Consider the following 26,891-nt stretch of genomic DNA (forward strand, 5'->3'; position numbering starts at 1 on the left):
CAGGGCCCAGCTGACAGCCTTACCCCTTCCCCACCAGGATGCTTCCCCCCCATGTATTTCATCTACAGATTTCCACATGCTTCACCACATGCCCCCGGCGCTACCTAAGGGAAGGGGCACCAGGAGAATGCAAGGGGGAGCAAGGGCTATTTCTTGCCTCGGTGCCTGCTGGCTGCCTCTGTGACACAGATTGTTGGTGCAGGCCTCGCGTGTCCTAGGGCACAACCATCATTTTGTAGAGCAGTGGTGGAGTTTGCTTTACTGAGGGGAGAACTGGCTCCCATTTTTTGCCACTGAATTCAATATATTTTTTGCCCTTTGGACATGGGTGTCAGTGGGAAAAAATGAGGTGAATGTTTTCCTCTGGCAGCTGCAAACTACCTTGCCCACTGAGAGAACTACAATTCCCAAAATGCCTTGCATCCCAGGACACTGGGGCTCTTAGGTCTCTCCGGTCCTGCCTGCCATTGAGAAAGTAGGAGGGTGGTGGAGAGAGGGGGGCAAGGTGAAAGACAGCTGCCAAGGGCACGTTTTTCCTTGGTACACTTCCAACGTCCTGTTTCGGAGGAGCACAGGATAGGGAAGGGGCTTGGTTAGGAACAGCCCAGATGGGATCAGACCCAGAAGCTTCTCTCCACTCATGTTCTCACTCCCCAGTTCCTGTAACTCACCTGCCACCTCCCAGTGTAGTTCTAGTGGCTAAATGGCATGGTTTTGACCTTGACACCAAGCTATCTCAGTGCTAGTGGTTCCCCTCAGCCGAGCTCCCAGCAGCCTGGCATATGGTGCATCCACTGGCCGTTGCTTGCCCTGTGCTGCAGTGAGCACTCCCCAAGCCAGGCGGATGCAGCGTGCTGGTCTCCTCCTCCACCTCTCTGCACAAGGTCCAGGGACTTCCTGCCAGGAAACCCTCCCTGCAGCTTGCTCTGTGAGATGTCCCCAGCTGGGGTGGGCAAAGGGTAGCCATCATAGAGGACATTCCAGTTTTCTGCTACTCTGTCCTCTATGTTTCTCTTCGGGAGAAACATAGAGGATGTAAAGGCATCCAGTTTTGTATCAATAGAGGACAGAGGACAACCAGACTGTCCTCTATGATGACCACCATAGGCAGGCAGCCCTTAGTTAAGAGAAGGAAGGTCTCTTTGGCTCAACCCCTGGGGTTTCCCATGAACTTGTATGTGTTATAAGAGATTCACTGGGCAAGCAGGAGCAGGCCTCCTTCCCTCCAGCCTTGAGTCACAGCTCAGACAGCAGGGCCCTCTTCTTCCAAACACCCCCTCACGTACAGTGAATGAGCTGGGTAAAGAGCATTTGCATTCAGGCCCGGTCTATCACAGGTGTCCGACGTGTTCTAGCTCCTGCCTCTGGTTTCCTCAGAGCCTGGCTGGGTGACAGGGGGCCAGCCCAGCACAGACCCTGGCAGGGGCTGCCCCACCTACAGGGAGCTGGACTTAGCCCAAAGACAGCACTTTGCCTACTCAGAGCACTATGCAGACATCACAAAGCCCAGACTTAGGAATGGCACAGCCCCACTTGAGACAAGACACAAGAGAATGACTTGTGCATCGTAGCCACCCAGTGCATTGGGGGTGGAAGAAGCGCAAGAGCACAGTATGTGCTGAGAAGAGCTGCTCAGGAGTGTGTACGTGTGTGCGCGCACGCGCGCGTGTAACATAAGGTGGCAAACTGCTTTTCAGCAAAGTATTAAATCACACTATTCTGCCCAAACCCAAATATTGCAGTTTGGAAACTCCTCTACTGAGCTGGAATTCAACTCCGCCATGGTCCCTTTCCCGTGGTCCCACGACAGGAGAGGGAAGGTGGCTGCCTCCTGAGGCCTCCTGGTTATGGCGCATTATGGGAGGTACAGTCCAGCTGGGTAGTCCCCTCAGTTATGCTACTAGCCATGTGCACATATAAGGAAAAAGCAGCAGCTGGGCTGGAGGAGCTGGTGTGCTTCTGTGCCCTGCTGGCCATTCATCCTGCTGCCTGCTTGCGTAGTGCCATGTACTGGGATAGTGGATATAATGCCAACATCAGCAGCACAACATTGCTGCCGCCCCACCCACCAATGCTCTGGGGTAGCTTACAAGACACCTCAGCACAGAGAGCCTCTCTGGATGTGGCCTGGGGCTGAAGAGGTAGCACATCTGGAGATCTTTAGGGGACCATCCAGAAATCAGTTGCTTTTAAACACTGCATCAGATTCTCAATGGTATTTCAACTCCTAACTCCGATGAACTGGAGTGGGAATTAAGTACCTTAATAGCTTTGAAGGTTTCTCCCTGGGCTGGGCAGCCCATTTATTTCCCAGCTCTCCCCTTACACATAGCTGTGTGCTGACAGTACACAGGGTAGACAAGCTGGAGTAAAACACCAGAAGAGATTTCCTTCTGAAAGGTTGCTGGCTCTTGTCTTATGGTGCAATGTGGACACATCTACCCAGGCCAATGCTGGGTACCCTCTGGCCAAGAAATCAATGAGCAGACCTCTAGGTAGAGTAGGGAATTACATTTCTGTTATAAAAATATGAGGGGGCTTAATGGGAGTTGATCCTAGGGCTATCATCAGTGTTGTGTGCTTCTGGATTAAGTTAACAGCACAGAGCAGGACCTGAGGAAAATGAGGTAACAGCCAAACAATCCATTCATGGCACCTTCCATCAACTTGATACCTTTAAAAGCATTAATCCCATAAACCCCACACCCTGGATCACTGTTTCCTGATGTAGGGAGAGAACCAAGAGAGAAGAGGACTGGCCCACACTCTCCCAGGAACTTGTGGGTCTTTGCCCCTTTACCCCACTCCCTCCTTGCATCCCAGCCTGTTCAGTATGTAAGAACTCAGGATATTTTATACCCTGGCACATAAAGGGGTGAGTGCAGCACCCTCTGCATGCAGCACTCTGTAGTCCTCTTGATGGGACAACTCCCCTGCTCCCACCTCTCAAAAACCAACAGGTCACATTTCTGTCTCCCTTACACTGAGGTCAGCAGCAAGTACCCCAGCAGCAAAGCAGTATCAGTGAGACCAGCTCCAGCCCTGAGCATATTCTAGCAGAGGCCTTGCACACACACTGGCTGACTCCTGCCCACCTCTTTCCTCCCTGGAGAAGTTGCTGCCTTCACACACACACTAGTTCCCTGGCAGGGCACACACAGGGATGCAATGCAGGCTTGAGCAGAGCCCTAGGGGAAGCATGCAGGGAATAACTGTCACTGTCAGGGATGTTGCCAAGAGGACTGAAGGATGCGGTCCTGGGGCACACCTGGCACAGGCCCAGCCACAGGGACAACAAGGTCATGGCAGCTGGGCTACCCCGTGCTTCCAAGAGCAGATCCTGCTGGTGATTTTAAAGAGCAGCTACTGTGACAAGTGCTATCCTGCACCACTGAGTCCAACGGCAAAACTCCCACGGCAAAGAAGCTAGCTCCAGGGCTGGATGAACAGATGTATAGACAGCTCTGGCCTCACCCCAGCTCGATGTCATTCACCTTCTGCCCCGCAGAGGGCAGCATCTGAGCATTGTATGAGTGCCTTTCAAAGCAGCTCCCGCTGAATGGAGCCCGCTAGGCACCTTGTGGCAGTGCTCTGTCTCCAGGGGACTGGGAGGTGACATCATAGTCTATTTATAAACCTGCAGCAGCTCCGAGTAAGCCCAGGGCTGGCAGGAGACAAAGCACAACCACCCCCATCCACCTCTCCATCCCCCACTCAGTGAGCTGCGTGGACGCAGGCCTGCAAAGAAAAGGAGCCTGTGCCGGGTTCTGGACTCCTGCTGTGGTCACAGATGGACCCTTGGACAGATAACCTTGCAGTCAGGGCAACCAAGTCACGTAGCTCTGACCAGCCCACAGCAGCTTTGTTTTGTTCTTGGGCTAGTACACTTTCCCTGTTGATTTTACAAGGCACATAAATCATTGCATTGCCTCGCGTGTCCTGCTGTGCCCTGCACATGCAGCGGGTGGACCTGGAACAGGGAAGCAGATGGCTGGGACCACAACCATAATGTCAGTGAATACAAACCCAGGCTCATCCCAGTACCTCCCAGCTAGCAGCCTGCTCAAGGTGCTCTGCAGACACAGCTAAATCTAGCCTGCAGCAGAGCACGGCCCCTGCAGTGAGCAGAGGGAAAGTGAGGCATGGAGGAGGGATGCAACCTGCCCAAGATCATAACATGGGGTGTCTGCAAGGCCAAGACTGGAACCTGGATCCTGGGTCATGAGGAACAGAGCTCTCTGCATCTGACCTTTTATGGGGCTAGCTGGTTGGGCAGCCCCAACCCTCTCCCCACCTGTGACAAAATATCAGGGGCACAGCAGGCCTTATGATAACCAGAAAGCTGTGAATTCTTCATCCAGTCCCTTCCTGTCCTCTCCTCATGGGAGCAAGGAGAGTATGTGGCATGGTTGAGAGGCTGGGAGTGCCTGAAGTAAGGGGAATAGCCGGGCCCAGCTGCATACACTGCAGAGGGACAACCTCCCCCTCACCACTGTGGATGCAGGTCAAGGCTGAGACTAAACCACATGGCTTGCAATTCCCCAGCAAGGCTGCAGCAGGTGGAAGTGGGGAATGTAAACTTCTCATCTGTTCAAGAAGGAATGCACCAAACCAGTCCAGGCCTGGTAAATGGCAGGTTAGTAATGCCCTGAAGAGGCCTCTGCAGAGGCTGTCCCAATAATGTCAGTTCAAGAGGACTGTCTGACCACAAGCAAGTTTCTGTCCTACTCGCCATGATCAGGCCCACTGCCTGCCCTAACACAAGCACTCCCACACTGGGATCTGTGACGAGCATCCAGTGTTACTGGAGAAACATGGGTCTGTGATGCACAGCAGATGCTGCAGAGGAAGGTATGCAAATACTGCTGTAGCTGCCTATAGGACAAATACAGCCTGCTGCAGCCTGGGATTACAGCAGACGCTAAGGAACATGACACTATGCCTCACAACTGTGCTACTCCAGGTTCTGGCCTGCACTGGGGGCCTCTCATGTTAAGGCAGCTCTGTCTCTGTAGTCCATTCATTCTCCAGACATATGCCTAGCTGCAAGCAAGGGAAGGGGGTCACTTCCTACCCAAGCCACCTCCACATCAGCGCTCCATAGAACTTCTAATGCCAGCTCATCGCTCAGGTTTACTTCTCTTCAGGGCACTGCACCTCTCATGGCTGGTGTGGAAAGCAGATGTAACTACCATCCATCTAAGGACTCCTCACCACAGAGCTCCTGGGGCTAAAGAGTGCTGAGGGACTAGAGAAAGAGCCAGTATTTAGCCATGAGCATATGGGAGCCACTGAGTGCCCCAGGCCTAGTACCACAAACTCATGTGCTGCCAAAAACCACTGCCCCCAGATGAACCAACATTCAGCTTTGCAAACCCAGGGACCTGAGGGGAGGGAAGTCTTTCTCTCCAAGTGTGCAAGCTGCTGCTCTGCTACATCCCACATGCAGGGAGAACCAGTGCCTGGCTCCTATTCAGTCTCCCCTGGAGAATGGGGCATTGCTGACTCACAGGTTGGCACGCTGCCCTTGTGGCTGCTCTTAGCAGGGCAAGGGTGCTGGCTGGTCCCCAGAACCATGCCCAATGGTGAGCTCCACGGGTTCAGCCAGGGAGGCCTGGGCACCCCCAAGCCTTCTGCATTCTTGGCATTCTGATTCCATGCAGCCTTGTAAAAGGCTCCCCGCCCCCTCCCCCAGGCCAGCGAGCAGCCGCTCACACAAAGGCACCAGTCTGAAAAGGAGAGACAAAGCTAGGAGGCTGGGAGCCAGCACTAATCTCAAGCTGTCAAGCACGTTTGCACAAATCCCACATATCCTATCAGCCTCAGAATGAAGCTACAGGGATGTTTGTCCCAACGCTCCAGTGACCCAGAGGAGGAGAAGTGGCTGGGGACAAGTTGTGGTTCTGGCCCTTATCCGCAGGCCCCTGGTGACATTTGCACATTCCCACTGCCAGAGTGCACTTAGGGATTTAGGGATAAGTTCATGGCTGATGCACAAAGCATGGACTGTAGCTCCCTCTCCTGAAACTTATTTCAGTCCTTCAAGTCAGCAGCTTGGACTGACAAACCCAGGGAGCAGCTCTGCTGAGTAAGGGACTGCTAGCCTCTTGGGACAGGGTCTCTCCACTGTGTCTTTCCAGTGCCTCGTCCAAAGGGATGCTGGTGCCTGCCTGGGGCTCCAAACTATGAAGAGCTAAGGAGCAGGGATCATTTTGACTGTCCCAGCGCAGAGTGGAAGGGTGCTTCACAGAAGCCCTGAAACTCCCCACACACACTAATTGGCTGGCAAATTGCAACTGCTTTCTGCTAAACTACTTAAGTCCCTGAAGGTTAGACATGGAAAAAAGGAGCGGCAGCCAGGTGCAGTGGAGCTAAAACACTGTCCAGGTGGAGCAGGGGCAGGCCCCTGACTCGCAGTCTCACACAGAGCCAGTGCTGGGGGTGGGCCATGGAAGGGCACAGAGAAAGAACATGCCACAGCCTGTCCCCAGGTAGGAAGGTACCCTGGCCCCATTGCAGGCTGTGATGGCCATTCGGCTTGTGCTGATGGATACACCATGGTGCCTGATAAGTTAGAGGCTCTGCTCTTGCCCAGGGGATTCTCTGATCTGGTGCATCCTGGCTGGCAGGTGGCCTAGTGTTGGTATCCACAAGACGTGGTCCAGAAGCATTCAGCCATAAGGTGTGGACCCAGCCCAGAGAGCTGGAGGTTTGGTATAAAGGCAGCGGCTTCTATCTTTCCTCACTTCTTTTCCTGGGGGGCAAAGAGACCCTGCTCCAGGGCACTCTGCTTGCCTGGCTCAGCACAGGGGAGCACTCCAGTGTGTGACTGACTACCCGCCATGGAAGCCAAAGGAAACAAGATGTCCTCTTAAAAAGGAAAACCATAGTCCTAATCCCTCTGCTATGGAAACACTGCTGTTAGCCCCTAGGGCTACAAGCTGGGGGCTGGGATGTACAGCAGGGAGTTAGCAACCTCCAGCAGCCAGAGAGATGGAGCTTCCCAACAGGCCTCTGAGCACTAACCAAAGGCCAGAGAGGGGGATCCTGGACAGAGGCTGAGCTCACTGATCCCAGAAAGTGGGTTTGTCTACTAACAGCAGGGCTGCTTAAGGAGAAACAGGAAAGCACCAAATTCAGAGAGGGGAGTGCATGGACCCCTGTGGGACAGTGCCTCCCCACAGCTTCCAGGGTTTGGGCAGGGACCCAATGAGGCTGTGTGCATCAATCAGTGCAATGCTCAGCAGAGAGCAGCATAAAATGAGAGAGCAGGTGAGTTCCAGCCCAGGACAGAGTCCAAGTGCCTCGTGGCTGTGTGTTTCCCTGCTTAGGTATAGAGCTCCCTTGTTGAACTCCAGGCAGGTCCCAGCAGGCCAGCAAATGTCACGTCTCACCAAGCCCAGTTCAGGCCTAGCAACTTGTCACCTAGTGACACATGTGCCTCCCTGGGCTTCCTGCTTTCCACTCAGCCAAGTCATACACTCACAGCTGCCCACACACATGGCTACAGGCAGACACTGACAAACAGAGCTGCAATAAGGCAGAGCTGCACATACCCACCCCCCAGGACATGTGCACACACATGCACATAGCACACTCAGGTCCCACCTCATCTTTTGTAGGAGCCAGGCTTGTTCCCAAGCACTCCATACCAGGCACTACAGACCCAGCCCCCCAGGACAGGATCTAAATTGTCTCAGCCAGGTTGGAGCTCCTGGCACTGCTGAGATGGGAGCAAGGGAAGCGGGACCATGTTTCTGTCAATGACCCCACTGGCAAAACAAGCCTCTTTCAGCAACAGAGCAGGCAATATCTACTCAGCCTGGGTGAGACTGCAGCTTCCCTTCCTTCCCCAGCCCCTCCCTTCCTTCCTCTGGCCTCTCCATTGCTGAGTGTTGGAGACTTCTTCAGGACAGGGGAAGCTGGACTCCTGGCTTATCTGAAGCTCCACCTGCTGCCAGGATAAGGATGTCATGACCCCAGGGATGGATAAAGCATCATGTACCCCACACCCCGAGTACATCAGGGCATCCCTCCTCCCTGAATTCTCTGCCCTCCCAGGCCAAAGCCAGCTGGATCACTCCCACACCCCATGAATACAGCACACCATCTTCTGTGCAGCCAAGCCAGGGGCTGTCAGAGGGCTACAAAGCAAGCAGCACAATGCAAGACTGGCTGAGTGTGAGAGGTAGCTTGGCCCCTGACAGCAGCAGCTGTTTGTGGTCGGGGCAAGAAGGGGTTAACTCATGTATGATTAAGATTCGTGATTTTGATGCATGTGAAATGAGAACCATCAACACCAAGAGAGTCAGACAGGGCAGGACAGGCAGGGGCACTGCCCCCACCTCTCCTGGCTGAGACCTGTCTACTACCCTGCCCCAAGCTCCCTGCTCCCAGGTCTGCTAGTGACCCTGGATCCTGCTCACATGTCAAAGGGGGCTGGTGTTGTGACATGGGTAACACACATGGCCCTGGTGGGTGTGAAGCATACACTACTAGTGCCAGCTAAGGAAGCTGTCCTCCAGCTCCAGAGGCAGGTGCTAGGGCTCTTGGAGCTAGAGGAGTGGATCCCAGCCTCCCAGCCCTCTTCTCTTCATGTGTGATGCCAAGAGGAGTTGAGCTGGGTCAGCAGCTGGCTGTCCCTCATAAGACACTTCCCAGCTTCCTTTGGGTGGTGGCTCATGCCCAGGTACAGGAGCAATCAAGTTCATCCCGAACGCTCAGCACTGCCCTATCCCAACGCAGCAGTAGGATCCCAGCGCACATGGAAGCAGGGCTCTTGTGTGCAAAGTCCATCCGTCAGAGCAAGGCAGACTCCCCCAGCACAGGCTTGGCAGAAGGGAGGGCAAGTCACCAGGCCCTCTGTCTTTTTTTTATTTTTATATATCCCAGGTCAAATGAGCCAAAACTAATTCCAAATCCAAAAGTCCAAAACTGTAAGTGGCCCTACTACCAGCAAACATCCTTCACCCACACCTGGAGCTTCAGATGTTTCCAAATCCTCTAGGAGGAATCCTACATGCAGGCTTGGGGTTTGGATGCCCCCAAGTTTTGCTTGCCCTTAGCCATAAGGCCCTCGGAGCAAGCTAGGGAGGAGACTCCCATTTTCATAAAGTGGGCTTAAGCTACCTCGGCAGGTACTAAACCACACCAGAAGAGCAGCTCTCTCTGGGCACACTTTAGAAAAACTGTCTTTATGGAAACAGATACATGGTATTTCCCCTGCCAGGTAAAGAACAGGCACCACACCAGATTTGAGCCTTCACGAGGCCAAGAAGCGGCTCTGCAAAGCCCTGTGAAAGAACAAGCCAGGAGTGCTAAGTCCCCTCCCCCCCTACCCTGTGGCTGTCTCCTTTCTCACCCAGTGAGCCTGAGTGAGATTGGATGCTGTGTCTACTGAACCAGCAAACATCCCTCACAGGCTCTTGGAAAGGAGCAGCCTGAGCCAAGGATCCTGCTGCTTCTCCAGATGCATCTCCCTTTCCGCTCCTCTTGATATGATTTGCCTCCAGAGCTATTTTTAGCCTCACTCCAGCATGGCCACAACCCCAGGCAACCAGCCTGCCGGCTTGCTCTGATGCTCTCCTGTAAGACAGCTCAGTGGAGCCCAGCCAGTGAACCAGGGCTCCCATTCACCTTTGACTAGAGACTGCCTCTTTGCTGGGCACCCCATGGCTGGGGGTTGGTGTTGGGGGAAGCAATGCCAGAGAGGAGATGGATGCGGAGACCTAACCCAACCTCATGGCACGTTACCTGCCTATTCCCTGATTATGAGCTGCAAGGTGCATCTGGGGCATATCCTGTGGGGAAGGAGGCTATACAGAGGCAGAAAGGATTTGTGAATGGTGCTGAGCTGAGGGTGGAGAGGCGAGGTGTGCTATTCATGGAAACTCTCATGGCCTTAAGGATGAAGGGAAAAACTGCCATGCAGCTCCCAGTCCTACATCATGCATGTGTGAGTGAAGCTTTGAGCCCTCCCCACAACCCCCCCAAGTCAAAAGAGTCTTGTAACAGCACAGACTCTGATCAGCTGAAACTCAATGCCACAGCGAGGCTGAAGGCGCAAAGGACCACCCACCCAATAGTGAGCACATCTACATCTGCTATTAATGCACAGTAAGGTTACTGTGCTTTAAATAAAGACACAATAAACTGTGCCCCAGGAAAAGGTCTACATGTACACCTGTTAAGGAGCAAATTTGCTCCCAACCAAAGCAGTTGAGACCAGGGATGTTCCTGCCCTCCTCAGCTCTGCTGCAGCAGCCAGGGGGAGCTCCAGGCTCCTCCAGGTGCCAGCCCAAGGCTGGCAGGGGGCACGGAGCTGGTCCCAATCCCCACATGGTGGGGTGCAGAGCTATACTGGCAGCTGGGACTGCTATGTCCCAGCCATGTGGGGATCAGAGCCAATTCCCATGTGGCCAGGAGGGGTGTCCCCTCTCAGTAAGGATGCTCATCAGGTACACCACCTGGCAGCCAGGTAGGGACCAGGAGGGTCAAGAGAAGAGTCACTGCTCAGGGGGGAAGCTGTCTGGTAGCCGCAGAAGGGTCGGGAGGGTCCTGATCCCCAGGTGGCTGAAAGAGGTGTCCCCACCCAGCCCATCTTCTCTGTTGGAGGGGCTCTCTATTGCTCTCTGTCGAGCTTTTCCTATGCACACCCCCTATGCATCCATCCATCTGGTGAGGTCACATTTGGAGTACTGTGTCTAGTTTTGGGCCCCCCAATAAAGAAAAGGGGACAAATTGGAGAGTCTGGTGGAAGGCAATGAAAATTGTGATGGAGCTGGGGCACATGACTAATGAGGAGAGGCTGAGGAAAGGTGCCCTTGGCCTGGCAGTGGTTTACTTGGTGGAGTCTGGCTCCTATCCACCCTAGGAGCACTAGGAACAACACCAGCCAGGTAAAAAAAAAAATGGAACTGATGAGGAGAGGCTGAGGGAACTGGGCTTATTTAGTGTAGAGAAGAGAAGTCTGAGAGGGGATTTAATAGCAGCCTTCAACTACCTGAAGGGGGGTTCAAAAAAGGAAGACTGTTCTCATTGGTGGCAGATGACAGAACAAGGAGCAACAGTCTCAAGTAGCAGCAAGGGAAGTTTAGGTTGGATATTAGGAAGAATTTATTACTAGGAAGGTAATAAAACACTGGAACAGGTTACCCAGAGAGGTGGTGGAAGCTCCATTCTTGGAGGTTTGTAAAACCTGGCTAGGCAAAGCCTTGGCTGGGCTGATCTAGTTGGGGATAATTCTGTTTTGAGCAGGGGTTGGACTAGGTGACCTCCTGAAGTCCCTTCCAACCCTAATTTTCTATTATTCTATTTACTCTTGTACATGCACAGGGGTCTATTCATTCCTCTCTCTCTCCATATGCACCTTTCTGTCTATCTTAATCACCCTTCTTCCCTCTCTCCCCAAACACATCCTTTGGTCTACATATGGTTTCTTGAAGGTGCCCATTAGTGACCTATTTCATTTCTCCATGGACCAGGCAAGTCCCCAGCAGAGGGAGTGCAGAGGGCTTGAAATCAATGTAATCCACTCCAGGACAGGAAGTAGGGATCCAAGTGTCTATACATGCGAGACAAGGAGGCCTCTTGTGTGGTATGTGCCTAGCTCAATCCAGGAGGAGGAGGCGGCTAGGATGAAGCTAACAGGCTGTTTGCTTTGTCCTAGCCTGTCTGCCCACCAAAATGCAGCCATGCATACTGAACTACTTATTCTGTTCATCATGTCACTACTTCTGGAAGACAAGCAGGAGGCTGTTTCATTAAACGCAGACTCAAGGTCAGGACACAGCCACAGGGATGGGTCATGGCAGGCTCCCAGTACAGCCAGGATAGGGAATGAATAGGACAGAAGACTTGACCTGCTCCCTGCTCACCCTGTATTCACATTTCTGGGAGGCCCCTCAGCCCAGAGTAGGATTGGGCCTACAGGTATGGCTGCTGCACTGACCCCACTGTGATGTCCTGTACCTGGGCTGCTGAAGAGCCCTGGCATATGGTTCAGGCAGTAGGCACAGTGCCCAGTGCCTCTGAGGCACAGATGGGGAATTGGCCAGAGCAGGGAACTGGATATGGGCAGAACAACCCAGTAGTTTGACCCAGCAGGACTCAGCCCCAAGCAGGGCCAGGGAAGGAAGGTGCCCCCTCAGGGGCTGAAGGCATGACAGGAAACAACCCTGGCCCAGAATCACCCCATGTGTCTCAGCTATTCTCTTCGGTGAGGAAGCTGCCCCACAGCTCCCTCTTGCTCATGGAGAGGTGTCTTGATACAAAGCCAAATTTTCAGAGGTGCTGAATTCCCAGAGCTCCATCTGACAGCCCATGACAGGCGAGACAGCCCCTGAGCAAGGACTGCCCCTGCAGGGACAGGGTACGTGGGCAGGGCAGAACCCTGCCCCCTTCTATTTTACTGAGACCAGAACCAAAATCAACATCAAAATCCCTCAAGCCGCTTGCCCACACCCAAGGCCCTCATACTTAGCATGGTGCCAGGGGCCAGAGGGTACAAAGGGGACAGGAAACTGTAGGGTATCATGAAGCTCTGACAATACCTATTCCCACTGCCCCCAGTACAATGCTGAACGCACTGATTCTGCACATCCTGTAACAGCCCTGATTATGACAAGGCTACCCTGGGAGCAGATAGGACCTGCTGCCTGGCCCCCAGCTGAGACACTAGTGAGAGAAGGCTGGACTGGATCAGATTCAAGCTCCATCTATGCTGGTAGCCTGCCCCGTGTCCAAGGAAATGTCAGACTCCAGCAAGAGGCAGTCATAATGAGCTCTCCCATGCTCTTCCAAAACCCAGTGGCAATCGGCCTGGCCCCAAGGCAGCTGTTTTTTAGCCCTGCCCAACAACTCTCGATTCTGGTTCCTGTCTTCACTAGTGTAGCACCAGAGTTTCTCAAGACTAAGTGTCCAGTCCTTTGGGAGTAGGATGCTCAGCACCAGGCCACAAGGCCCACAGTCCCACCCTGCCCCACCCCAATTGGTATTCACAATGCACCTTCTATGCATGTAATAAGGCCCATGCCAATGCAGTAGGAAAAGTGAGAAGGGAAGTGCCAATAAGGCCCCGCAGAATATTTGTAATCACAGAAGCATAAGGCTTATTTAGGAAGAGAAAAGACAGAAGGGCCATGGATGTCAGACAGAAGGGCCATGGATCTTCCCTGCTTGTGCTGCCACTTCTGGGAAGTGTAAGAGGTACTTCTTGGGAGCTCACACTCCTAACTGAAGGGCCAGAGCAGGATACACAAAGAGACTGGTCTCAAAATAGTTATTAGCATGAAACCTTCCCTGTTGCAGGGGGGGTGGGCACTTACAGTGGAAAGAAGTCTGACTGCTCTTGGAGAGGCTGCCGTGACTGTGGGGAGATGGCCCCACCCCTACCACTCCTCCAGCTGTAGCCACCATCAGGCAAAACTGCACAGTGCTTATGGGAAAGGGCCCAAGGCATTTTTATGGCATGCACTGGCATCTGTGCAGGTAAACACAGATCAGGAGGCTGCCTCCCCTCAGTGCTCCAGCAAGCCTGGTGCAGAGGGCAGTAACACAGCCCACTTCCCAGCTGTCTAGTGCTGAGTGACAAAGCATAACCACCAAACCCAGGCACAGACACACATTTGAAGGCAAAAGCGTAAGAGCCTGGGAATGAGCACAGAGCCCCAGTCGGTGCTCCAGGCTGGCCCTAGGCCCTCTGCCTTGTTCTCTGCTGCAATACCAAAATAGCCCACAGTTGCCCCAGCTATTCTTAGGCTGCACAGCTAAGAAATGGGCTGAGGACAACTGGGACTCCTCCCCCGGACACACAAAACTGGAGTCTCCTGGCACTCCAGGAGACTCTGGCAGAATACAGTGGCTTGTGTCTCTTGGAGGTCTCAGCTGCTGTCAGAGCGTAGGATGAAGTGGCCTGGTCAAAGTCTATTCCAACCAGGCAGTTGGTCCAATAAAAGATCTCATCCTGGTGCCCTGAGTGTGATGTACTCCCCAGGAGGCTGCAGCCCTACAACTGAAAGGAGGGCCAGATGTACCTGCTATACCCCCCGAGATGTTACCTAACCAAGGCATAAGTGAGCTCTCAGCTGCTCAAAGCACCTCAGCACCAGATAACTCCTAGCTGGAGTGTCTCTCCACCTCAGGGTGCCACTCTGAACTAGAATAAAGCAAAGACTATGTAAAGGTTGCAGGGACAGAAGGGAAGAGCCATTTCCCAGGCTGGCTGGGGGAATGGGTGAGTGGCCTGATCTCTCTCTCTCTCTGCCACCGCCTCAGCAAAGGCGTGGATGAGCTCCACTCCTTCCCAGAGGTGATCTTGCAACAGCTGTGTGAAACAGCGCTGATTTGTTTCGACTTCCATTTCACCAGGAGAGTGTTTTGTTTTGAGTTTCGTTTAGAAATTGCTGTTCTGTTTCGTTTTGTCAAAACAGTTTCAATGCTGTTTTGATGTTCCGCCCATAGGCTATAATGGGGAAACATGAAACGGCCTATAATTTTGTCATTTTTTGGCAGATGTGGATGAAAACAGCAGAGATGGTAGCCCCTTCTGAGGGCATGAAGCCTGCCAAGTTTCAAGGAGATAGGTGCAGGGAGTTCTGGGAAAATTCACCTCAAGCTGCTGACAAGCAAAACTAGTAACATGTATGACTTTGTATGTGTGTTAAGGTTTACCCTCACTGGCACTTCGGCCTCTACACGACATGGTAGTGTGCCCCAGCAAGGTCTCCTCCCCCTCTACAGCCTCAGTCTGGTCCACCACTTTACATGACAAAAGGTACTAACTTAGTAAGCAGCACAGTAGCATTAGCAGCATCTCAGGCAGCTAAACTGTGGCAGCGCCTTTCTTCCCTCTCTTGCAGGAGCTTCTTCTCCAGCGTGTCTGTTAAGGTGCACCCTCACTGTGTCCTTTCCCCCTTTCCCCTCTCCCTCTCCTTACTTTCTGTTTCCCTGCAGGCAAGCCCAGCTTCAGCTTCGAAACTCAAAACGTTTCAAAACTTTTGAAATGTTTCCATTGCTCTTGTTTCATTTCAAGGCTGTTTTGGAGCCCTTCATTTCTTTTTGATTTTGCTGTTTCAAGCTCATACACCAGGGCTCCAATGGCTAGTTAGGATCCCTAGGACTGGGCTTCCCAGCTCCAGGCTACTGGGTACATGGTGGATGAGGGAAGGGGCAGTAAGAAGAGTCCTGCAGCAAATGCTATTACCTTATTTACTCAAATACAAGACAACTATGAATATAAGACGACCCCCCAATAATTAGATTTATATATGGAAAATCTATACATTTGTTACAATTTTCCAGGTATAGAATCTGATTATTGGAGGACTGCCTTGAATTTGTCTCCCTCCCACTGCTACAGCAGGGAACACAAATCTGGGGGATCAGGTAGCCCGCTAGCCCTTACTATCAGATCCTGCTCTCCATGAGCATGTGGAGGGGAGGAACAAATCTGAACACAGTGACCGGCTTAAATAAACATACCTGTAGAAATTTGCACGTAAGTCCCATAGACATAGCTTATCCAGAAATTATGTACTTTATCTTTTTTGAAATTGCTGCAAGTTTTAAAACTCCATAAATACACTTCCAAGCAGCACTTTTGTACCTACATATATAATACAACATTAAAAAAAAATAGTTGCATCTCCAGCCAATTAGCCAAATCAGTTCCAAATTTTATGGACTAAGCAAAGGTCAATCATTCAAGTCTGTGTGGTGCTATCACTGGCAAGTATCCTATCGCCCAGACACTTTCTTCAGTGTGGGGCTTTAGATGCTTCTAAATCCATGTCCAGCATCTTATGTACAAACCCCAAGCTCAGAGGCCTTGGGATTTAGATGGCCCTGAGTCTTGCTTGTGCCTGGCCAAAAGGCCACAGGAGCAAACTAGAGAAAGAGCCTGAGAACAAACCCCAGTCACCATAAATGATGTGCCAGGAGAGCAGAGCCATACTAATCATATGCAACAGGCTGAGAGAGGGACTATTTGATGTCCTCATGATAACGTGGCATGAACCACCAGCCTCCTCGGGTCGCCTGTGGATGGCAGCCGGCAGTGAATGTGAACCCCGCACCCCCAATGGGGTGTGGGGAGGGAACTGATGTTGAAACACCCCCGAAGGGGTGGGTCCCACTGGTCACTGTGCTGTCAGCATGTCGCTGCAGTGAAGGATGACCAGCACCAGAAGACATCAACTAAAACAGTCCGGAAAGGGTAATTCGCTGAGAGAGGGGGTGACAGACAAGAAGGGAAAGGCCCCTTCCAAAAGCCACTGCCATGGAAGGAGTGCATAAGGGCCTGCCTGCTGGAAACCACATGCTGGATAGGGAGGGCAGCGTAAGGCAGCAGGAAGTGTGGAAGGTGGGGGAAGGAGGATGGAGGCAGGAGATGCCCCAACAGCTGGCCCTACTAGCATATAAACAACTTTGAAGGCCCTGGGCCTGCTGCAAGGTTGGGAAGGGGCCCAGAAGAGGAAAGCCCCAGCAAAGACCTAACTCCTCACCCAGTGCTGGTCTCCTTGTCAGCTTCCAGCTCCTTATGCCAACCTGCCAGGTAGGGTTGACACATGTTGGTGGTTACCCAAATCAGGCACTTTTGGTATGGGACATATGGTTTCTCCACACCACAACAGGGACCAGCAGCCTGTCAGATGGGCACATGGAACAAGGGGCTCCATACTTTTGGAAGTAGGAACTGCTTAGCCTGGCACTAAGTGAAGGGGGGTCAACGTGCACGCAGCATGAGAGCTTGCTCTGTATGTGGCTGTCTCTTGAAAGACTGCCTGGCGGACAAAGAGATGCTGTGTGTTGAGCCATGAAACCCCCCCCCCCCATGTAACAGATGGCATCCTGGGCACCAAGTTGTGACCCCAGCCCCCACCAGGCCAGAAAGCAGGGACTCTGTAGCAGCTCCAATTTGCCTCTCCTGCTGTTGAACCATTATCCTGCTGCAGTTGACAGTAGGAGCAGCAAACACCTGCTGCCAGCCCCATCCTTGAGTTCAGTTCCCTGTGGAGCAGCTGTTCAACACTGGTACAGCCAGGGGCACACACTCCAGGGGCCAATGCTCAGACCCCTGGGATCCCCCCTGCTGCACATGCTGGTGGCATGCGACCCTGCAGCTCTCCACCTCTAGTTGCAAGGGCTCTGCTGGCAGCATGTGGACCCCTGCCACAAGGCAGCAGCAGAGATGACCACCACAGCCATGACCCACCAGTTAAAACAGGCCTGCTATAGAGAGCTGAGACCCAGCTGGGAGCGCTGGAGCCTTGGTGGCAGGAGGACTCTGAAGCAGATGGGTCCAGAATGGTCTGGCTATGCTCAGGCAGGACTGCACATTTTCCTCAGGGCAAGAGCAAAGCCATTGTCTGCACAGCCCAAACTGCCAGCAAGTTTCAGAAATGGATAATGGCTGAATACCCAAAGCGTGAGTCACTGCAGCCATGGCTCTCCTCTGCTTCCCCTCACCTGTCTTCTCCCTGTAAGCCTGAATGGGGGGCTGGGGTAGGAGGAGGCATTTCACAATGGAAGTAAATAAACACCATGTTCTGAGAGAAATAGCAGCCTCGGCCCCACTCTGAGCTAGCTGAAGGTGCAAGGAGAGATGGGGATAGGAGCCAACTCCCAGGAACGCACTCCGGACAGCTCAATCCGAAGAAGCAGGAGATGAGTGAATGTGTTTCAGTTCCACACCCCAGTGGATCTCAAAGCAAGTCACAGGTGAGAAAAAAGAGCCAGAGAGTGGGGCTGACTTGTCCAAATCTACCCAGCATGCCAGTGTCAGAACCAGCAACAACACCCAGGAGTTCTGACTGCTAACCACTAGGCTCCTCTGCCAATGCACCTGGCTAGTGAGCAACAAAGCAGCAAGGCTCTGGGTCTTTGATCTGTGTGGCAATTGCTATAAAGCAGGGCCAGATCTGCCTTGCAGCAGAGCATTAGAGAGGGGCGTTTGCTGCACTATAATTACTGTAAATCTAGGAGCCATGCCTGCCCTCTCACCAGGCCTTCCCTAGGGATGCAGCCAGGCCTCAGAACTACCTGTTCACAGGGGTGGATGGACTGCCAGCTCATGTTAGTGTGAACCATGGCTGCTGCGCATGGTGGCTAGGTACTCCTCTCCCTTCTTATCAGTTCTGCTGGTAACATATGACTGCCTATTACTAGCCTGCCCCAGTTCTGCTCCTCGCACTCTCCCATGCTCCTGGCTGCTGCTACCTGTCCACATTTGGGCTTTGTGTCTTCTGAGTAATTTTTGGAGCCAGGTTTGAAAGCAACTGGGACCACATGAGAAAGCCCTATCTGCCTTCCTGATTTCAGAGGGAGCTCAACAGACTGGGGCTGGCTGCCCCTGTAAACCCAGCTCACCCCACAAAGAGAAAAGGGGGCACTGCCTTCCTCACACAGGGCAGGCCAAGCTGAGTCGTAGCGGTGAACCAGCTGCAGAGCAACACCCCCATGTTTTAGCCAGAGGCAGAAAACATTCATAACGAAGAAGCAGCATGACAAGGGGCAAGGACCCAGAACTGAACTCCGAAATTGGCCACCGCAGTCCATTACTGGGCACTGAGTAAGGCTGGGCGCTTTCATTCACTGGGCTCAAGCTGGTCCCTGCCAAGCAGGATGCACTGCAGACTGGCTCACTAATTGCAATTGGAGGACACGTGGGAACGTTTACAGGACACAGACACACACACACACACACACACACACACAGAGCTGAGGATCCCAGAGGCTGTGCTGTGGGGAGCTGCTGACTGCCAAGGGAAGTGGGGCAATCCCACGCAAATCCCGGCTGGGCCTTAGCATGGGGGCGGTCTGACTTCATGGTAGAAAGCAAGAACCTGGGAAATCCTCTAGGCTGAGCCACTGACTCAGCATGGGATGGACTAGCTGAGTCTGTCACTTGCCTGCTCACAATGCATTAGCTCTGGGAGGCGGAGGAAGTTTGGTAACAAGCCCAACTGAGCTTCTCTGGAAACCAGACCCACATGAGCAGGGACCAGGGACCCACCCCCACCACGGGGGCAGAGAGGGCTGTTAGACATCACCCCCATAAACAGCTGCCCCAGGCCCTAGGCCCCAGTTCTGCAAGGGACAGTAAGGTAAAAATCTTGAGCACTAGGCAGGATCAGGTCCTTTATAAGCCCTGCCGTAGCTCACATGTCCGTGCCCACAGCCAAGAGCCAGTAGTTTCCTGACACTCAAGTGGGCATTCAGTGCCTGCTTGCCAAGGAGTGCTACATAGCTCCTGGAGCTCCCCAGGCAGGTGGCTTTGTGCTACAAAGTATGGGGCTCAGCCAGATTCTGCTTTGACCCAGATTAGGCAGAACCAGCTGCAGCTTCAGCCATGTGGGAGCCTGTAGCAGCCCTGTAGGATCAATGCACTTTCTCCCTGGCATCACACACCAAGCCCAGGCTTCAAGGGGCACTCAGGAGTTAGACCACTTCAAGGCATAGCTGCAATGCAGCTGTCAGCAGGAACTCAACTAAAAGCAGAGCACAATTCCAGCCCCTTACTAGAGCTCCTGCCTTGCACAAAGCCCAGAGCTAGCCTGAGACCCCAGCTGGGCTTAGCTCCTGGGGCACTCAGATCCAAGCTTCATGGTAGCCAACAAATGTGGAGCTAGGGCTCAAGTCCCAGCTCAGCTGTGTGAACAGTGAGAACACCTGACAAAATACACACGTTCCCTGCCCTGAACTGGGTTGAGAATGGAGGTTCTTTAGGGAAAAGGCTGCAGAAACCACTCCTCCCCACCCCAGCCTTGTGACCCCTCAGCCTGGTCCACAGGGCTGGCAGAGATAACCCAGAATAACACTGCTCAACTGCCCTGCTATGGTATTTATTAGGCCTGTGCGAAACAGCAAGTATTCACTTCAGAGGGACAGCAATTCAATTTGGAAATTTGAATCACTGTCCCGATCCGATTTGGCTGAACCAGATCTGAAAGATTTGGCGCTGCTTTGGAGATTCGGCCCTAGACTAAACAGGCAGCTGACATGGCTGCCTCCAGCTGTAAGTCTGTTGGGGCTGGGGGAGGGTAGGGGTGTAAGGGAGGGATGATTGGGGCTGGGACAAGCTGCCCAGCTGGGGCACGGGGCGTGGGACTTGGGGAGGGGGGCAGGGGGCACCAGCACAGCAGTGCTGGGAGCGGGGGCACGGCTCGCTCCAAGCAGAAGGGGGCAAGTGGCAGCAGGTCACAGTCCCTGCTCCCAGCACTGCTGCACCTGCATCCCGTGCTCTTCTGTGCCGGCTGGCAAGCAGCACCAGGGCAGAGTCCCTGCTCCTAGTGCTGCTGCACCTGAGCCCCCCTCCCAAAGTAACGTGCCCCTGCCCTGCCGGGGCAGCTTGTCCCAGCTCCAGCCCCAGCCTCAATCCTTCCCTCTCCCACACCCCTAATGCCCCCTCCCCCAACCCCAACAGACTTACCACCTAGAGGCAGCTATGTCAGCTGCCTGTTTAGTCTATAGCTGAATCACCAAATCTTTTTCCAAATTGATTCGGATGCTTCAAAATCAATTCGGAGCTTTTAATTGGTCTCCCCATTCAATTCAGATTCGGAGATTTGGTCCCTGAATCAGGCTGAATCTCCTCCAAATTAAATCAGCTACCAAAGCTTTGCACAGCCCTAGTATTTATTAGGGCTGTGCGAGGCTTTGGACACAGCTTTGGATCCAGAGAAGCTTCAGATGCTTCGGGGTCCAAAGCAGCACATCCGGGTCGAAGCGCTGCCTCGTTCGGCCTCCCGAAGCTGTTCAGAGCCACCTCAGAGATCCGGCTATAGGGTATAATGAGAAAATAACAACATATCTATAACTTTGGGGTTTTTTTTCCGATTTGGATGAAATTTTCAGGGGTGGTAGACTCTAGCGAGAGAATGAAGCCTACCAACTTTCAAGAAGATCAGTGCAGGGGTTTGGGGGGAAATGCACTTCAAATTCTTGAAAGCAAAACTCATGTCATGTCTAAGTGTTACAACACAGGGGGGTCAAAACTGCTGGGGTGGTTGCTCTTACTGAGGCCACAAAGCCTGCCAAGTTTCAAGAAGATCAGTGCAGGGTTTTGGGGGGAACTGCCCCTCAATCTGTGGACAAGCAAAACTTGTGCCATGGGTGCCTGTAGGACTGTGTCCGTCTTAGGGCGGGGAGGGCAGATACTACTGCAGGCCTGGCAGCTAAGCTGCTGTGTTACCAGTAACCAATCAATCATGATTCACTCAGGGACCAGGGATCAGCTCAATCCACAGGACCTAACTACCAAGCATCAATTAGCACCTACACACCAGGCTTAGGAGAAGAAAGACTCAATACAGACAATCAACTGTCCCAAGACAGAGACAGTCTTGGCACGAGTTTTGTCCATCAGCAGCTAGGGGTGCAGGGCCCGACCTCTGCACCGATCTCCTCCACAGCTGGCAGGCGTCACAGCAGGGGCCACCAGCCCTGCAGCTGTCACCCCGCTGCGCATTAGCACACGCAGAGTCACCCATGGCACGAGTTTTGCTTGTCCACAGCTTGAGGGGCAGTTCCACCTCAAACCCCTGCACCGATCTCCTTGAAACTTGGCAGGCTTTGTGGCCTCAGTAAGCGCAACCATCCCTGCAGTTTTGGCTCCCCTGTGTTGCAACACACAGCCGTGACACGAGTTTGGCTTTTAAGAATTTGGGGTACAGTTCCCCCCAAACTCCTACACCAATCTTCTTGAAACTTGGCAGATTTCATGCTCGCAGCAGAAGCTACCATCCCCGCAAGTTTAATCCAAATCAGACAAAAACAACAAAGTTATAGCTATTTCACCGATTCCCCATTATATCCTATGGCCGGATCTCCGAGGCAGTTCCAAAGCTTCGGTGGGATCGAGGTGGAAACCCGGTCCAGAGCTCCAGATCGGATCACGGCCATCCGAAGCGGCCAGATCCAAACCTGGATCAGATCGCTGCCAATTCACACAGCCCTAGTATTTATCACCCCATCATGATACAGGAGGGAGTGCCTACTGCCTCCATGGGACAGATGACAAAACTAAGCACAGAAAGGTTAAGAGTTGCTCAAGGCCACACAGGGAAGGAACAGCACAGCAGACATTTGACCTCATGTCTCTCACAGCCTAGAGCCCCACCTTCACCTCCAATTTTGCCCCTCCCCACCTCCAATTTCAGGTACTGCCCCTTGAGAGTCACAGCCCCTGCAGGGCGTGCAGGCTAAATGTGGCCAAGTGGGAATGTTGTAGCCTGCTTATTAGCACTTGGCTGGCAGATACAGCCAGCAGTCAAACCTCCCCAGCTGGGGCCAGGCTTTTCCCAGCCCAATGCAGGGCAAAATCAGATCCAGGTTCTGGTGCACTTGAGCCCGGAGCATCTAGGGTAAAGGCTGTGGTACTGGCCTTGTTCTTGCTGGCACAGAAGAGAATAATGGAGCCCTGGCCACAACTGTGCAGGGCAAGAGGTACCTGTACCGATCCCTCTCTCTCTGCCCATGCTTATTCTGCACAGCATCAGCCCCTCTGCCCCCTGCCCATCTCCCTTCTATCCTGGGCAGCATGGCTGGGGGAGGGAAGGCAGAGGGAATGCAGGTGGTAGCAGACCCAGATAGTTCAGCTACTAGGCTTGGCAGGGCTTGCCCAGCCTCAGCCTCACCAGGTTGCTCAGTGCCTTTCACATCACTCCAGCTGTGCAGGGCTGGGCCTTGACAAACAGGCTGAGTGGCTGCAAGGACAATCAGGCCTGAAGCCCAGCTGGAAAGAGCTGGAAATGACACCATCCTGCAAGGCCACCAGGCTGCACTTACTCACACTGGCCAAGCATTTGGCTGCTAGCTCAGATGCAACTGGGCTGCCTCTCCACAGCAACTCCCATGCCCCAGGCCTTGGGACCAGAAGCCCCAACACTGGGATGTGCGCCATAGCCCCCTCCTTGCCCTGCCTGGACTCTGCCCAGAGCAAACTACCCAAGTACTGAAACCTTCTACAACCAAGCTGTCAAGGGCGAAGGTAGGAAGATGTACATCCGCCTTGCCAGGCACCTGCCCATCCCCGATGCACTGGAACCAAGTGACTCCTATGCTGCACCCCCAAAATGAGGTGCCACAACACAGGGAAGGATAGTAGCCCAGAAACCTGCCCAAGGAAGCACCTCATTGATGCTCCATGTACCATAAGCTCCACAGCAGTGGTGTCAGAGCCCCAGCTGCAGCATTAAGTGAACCATGAACACACACAGGCTAAACAGAGGGCTGCCAGCTAATGGCACCCTCTTCCTGGCTCCGTGTGAAGGGGCTTGGGTCAGGGGCTACCAGGTGCTTTAAAACAGCTCTCTAATGTGTCTCATGAAGTCACATGGTCAGAAGGGAGCCGCAGCAGTGTTCATGCAGATCCCCAGACAGGCTCTCCCTGTCTACTTTTGTGCACAGGCAATATGCAAGGAGCAGCCTGACTGGACCTGCCTCCTCCTGCTTTCCCTGGGCAAAGGAATCAGAGTGGGTCCTGGTGGTGACACCAGCCTCTTTGCCCAGCAAGGCCCAGACCACCCAGCCTGATCAGATAGACCAGCTGCATCATTCTCCATATTGGGCCTGGACCCCCACCACCTTTGTAGCCCCACTGGAACTTCACGGGAGGACATGAGCCCTGTAGGGGCTGAGATCTGGTCCTGATCCCCATATGGCAGTGTGTTGGGGATGTGGCCCACATGCACTGCACTCCATGCTTTGAGATGTCATGGGAAGAGAACAAATGAGAGCAACCCTCAGGTTGCCATGACTGACACTGGAGGTCACACAGCTCCTGTACTGCCACAGGATGCAGAGAACACAAAGGTAGCCTGCACTGATATCTGAGCACAGGAATGGGAAAGAAAATTGGGCTCACAAGATGCACCTTCTCCAGCACCAGGAGCCCAGATATTGCAACACACTGGTACAGACCAAGCCACTGTGCCGGGGGCCTGCTAGTGTCAGGCTTAGTGCCAGCCCCAGCCCTGGTGCAGTGCAGCAAATCCCACCTTGGCCAGTAAGTTCCCAAGGAAGAGAAGGGCCCCAATCACCCTGAAATGCCCACCTCCAGCACACCTTCAAGGCAGCAGCCTCAAAGAGCCCCTGCCCCTCCTCAGAAAAAGGGTGTCTAGGGAACCCCCGCCACCCTAGGAGTCAGCCTGAAACAGAAGCATCCCCAGACATTCTCACAAGTCATATTTCCACTTCCTCCCCTTGCCCTGTCTGGTTTTTATGGCACAGTGAGGACTGTTCCCTTCCTTGCCTCTCCATGGGCAGAGCTTTGCACTGTGAAGGCCTGAGCCCGTGTGGCCCAGTATGACGAGGAGCCAGGCTGGATTTGCAGGAACATGATCTACCTTTCCTTGAGGCTTCGGCCCTTCCCAGTTCCTCATGTCCAACGAAGGAGGCACCTGGTAGATCTCCTGGGTCTGGCTCATGGAAGGGGGCACCTGGTAGATCTCCTGCCCCAAGCCAACAGAAGGAGGAACTTGGTAAATATCCTGAGGGGGGCTTGCAGATCCTGCAGGCCCCTGGCAAGCATCCTGGGCTGGGCTCATAGATGGTGGGACCTGATAGATCTCCTGGCCTTGGCTTTGGAAGGGATGAGGAGGTGGCTGCTTTGGATACACAGCTGGGTGCTTGGCTGGAGGTGATGAAAACTGTCCCCCCGGTGCAGAGCCAGGGTAGAGGCCCTGCTGCCCTTTGTTTGGGGCTGGAACCAGGTAGACATTGTCCCCTTGGGACGGGTAAGCAGGGTGCATTGGGGGGTACTGGGAGGCAGGGGACAGAGGGTTGTAGACTCCTTGGTGATGGTAAGGCACAGAAGTCTGAGGGGCCTGCAGCTGCTGGGACTGCTGCGGCTGGGGCTGCCCTTGGCCAGGTCCGGCTGGCTGTTTCTTGTCATACATGCCCACTAAAATCTTCAGGCGGTTGCCAGGCACAATGCCCTGGCGCCCATGTAGTGAGCATAGCCACCAGCCATCTAGGCCCTGCGTGTTTCGCTCCAGCACCGTCATGATGTCACCCTTGCGGAAGGAGAGCTCGTCTGGGGTCTCAGCCACATTGTCGTACAGCGCCTTAGCCAGCACGTTCTGAAAGAACAAGAAAGAGGTGTGAGAGCACGGCTGGTATCCCTGGGCTCCCATGCCTAGGCACAGAGACAGCAGGGAGAGCTGTCCCCACTCTGGAGCAATGTGGAGCAGAGAAAATGGGGCAAAAGGGGCAGTAGTTGTGATAAGTGTCACAGAAGAGCAGGGGAGAAGTTATATATCTCCAGAGCTCTGGTTTCAGGTGCAGCTCTGGCCAGACATGTGAGAGCTATCCAATCTCAATCCAGCATCCAGGCGTGGCTCTGGGGAAGGTGTCAAAGGCAGGGTGGGGCAATCTCCCCAGGGGGCACAGAGAGGGTATCAGTGCATACAGATGCCATATCACTGCGCTGGGCGTCAGCCACAGTGGAAGGAGCTCTGCAAAAATGGGTCACTGAATAGGACTGGACTGGGGCTGGGGAGACTAGTACACAATGGGGGCCCCTCACTCTGTGGTAGAAGCTTCACAGGGTTCAGAAATGAGACACTGGCTGACCCTCAATCTCGGGTGAGGAAGGCTGGAATAGCAGGTAGCTGCGCATTGGTATGGAAGAGTATCAGCAGAGCACAGCATGGGGAACATGACCTAGGACAGTAAGGGTGAGTGAGGGACACAGAGAGCTGTATTTCTGTTGTCTCTTGCTCACCAATTCAGGGCCATTGCCCCCAGCTTTCCCTGCCCGCAGGCTAAATGGCTTACAGCCAACAGGGCCCAGAGTGGTTATGTGATACTGGTGCAGAGGGTCCTGTAGATTGAACACCCTGCTCTTAGAGGAGCAAATGCCATGTGCTCGCCCAAAGCCACACTGGTGCCAATCCAGAGAAACTGAAAAACCTGAGGTCAGGACAGCTTTGCACTGGGCTTGCTAAGAGCTCCCAAGGAGCTGGAGCCTGCAGCACACATTAATGTGATCTCTGTCCCTGCAGAAAATGTGCCCTCCTCCCACACAGCAGGCCTCTGTGCCCTGGCCAAGGTGCAGCCTCTTCTCTGCAAGTACAAATAGGCCACAGAACCCAATGGCTACTCTGGGTCTCCCAACAAGCTAAAAGCCCCCAGGATTCAGGTCACATAGGATGCACAAGCCTTGTGGGCCTACGTGACAGCTGGATGCCAAACAAGGGCACTAGAGCTCCAACAGCAAGAAAAAGGCCTTTTCTGGTTCTCCCATGTAGAGACTTGGCATCAAGGGCTGTGTTTAGTAGGCCAGTAAAAACTGCAGGGTCTGTAAGGGTCCAATAGAAAGAGCTCTGCTGGCAGCACCCTCCAGGTGACACCTGTCAGATACCAAGGTGAAGATCTCCGACTGAAGCCATCACCTCCCTTTTTGCTCTGAACACTTCCCCCTCAGGCTCCCTTCTCAAAGCAGCTGGGCTCAATGCTGGAACACTACAGAGAACGTCACCTGAGCATGCTGGGTCAGCAAGCCCCAGGGTGGTGCAACTAAAGCATTGGACTAGTGCTCCAAAAAGCAGGACCGGTTCCTGGCTCTGCCACAGACCCCTCCGTAACCTTGGCTAAGGCAGGTGGGGGCAGGGTTCGGGAAGTCCTCAGTTCCTGTTTACCCACCTAAATATACAAGCTTTCTGATTTCATAGACATCAGGGCTGGAAGGGACCTCGGGAGATCCTCGAGTCCAGCCTGCCACCCATGGGGCAGGAAGTCAGCTGGGGTGATGGGATCCCAGCAAGAGAAGCATGCAGTTTGCTGCTGAAGGTGTTCAGTGTAGGTGCTTGAACCACCTCCGATGGCAGGCTGTTCCAGCCCTTGGGGGCTCGGACAGTAAAGAAGTTCCTCCTTATGTCCAGCCTGAAACG

General features: G+C 53.6%; 1 protein-coding gene across 1 annotated transcript in view; it reads right to left on the minus strand.

Moving 5' to 3' along the window:
- BCAR1 (BCAR1, Cas family scaffolding protein) overlaps positions 1-26,891 on the minus strand; it is a 42,139-nt gene that overhangs the window by 12,163 nt on the left and 3,085 nt on the right. The window contains exon 2 of the mRNA XM_019535411.1: positions 24,345-25,079. Within this exon, the coding sequence (XP_019390956.1) occupies positions 24,345-25,079 (735 nt within the window). The remainder of the gene's footprint in view (positions 1-24,344; positions 25,080-26,891) is intronic.

The sequence above is a fragment of the Crocodylus porosus genome, unplaced genomic scaffold, assembly GCF_001723895.1.
Source record: "Crocodylus porosus isolate Cpor-Errol unplaced genomic scaffold, CroPor_comp1, whole genome shotgun sequence".
In the NCBI taxonomy this organism is placed as follows: Eukaryota; Metazoa; Chordata; order Crocodylia; family Crocodylidae; genus Crocodylus; species Crocodylus porosus.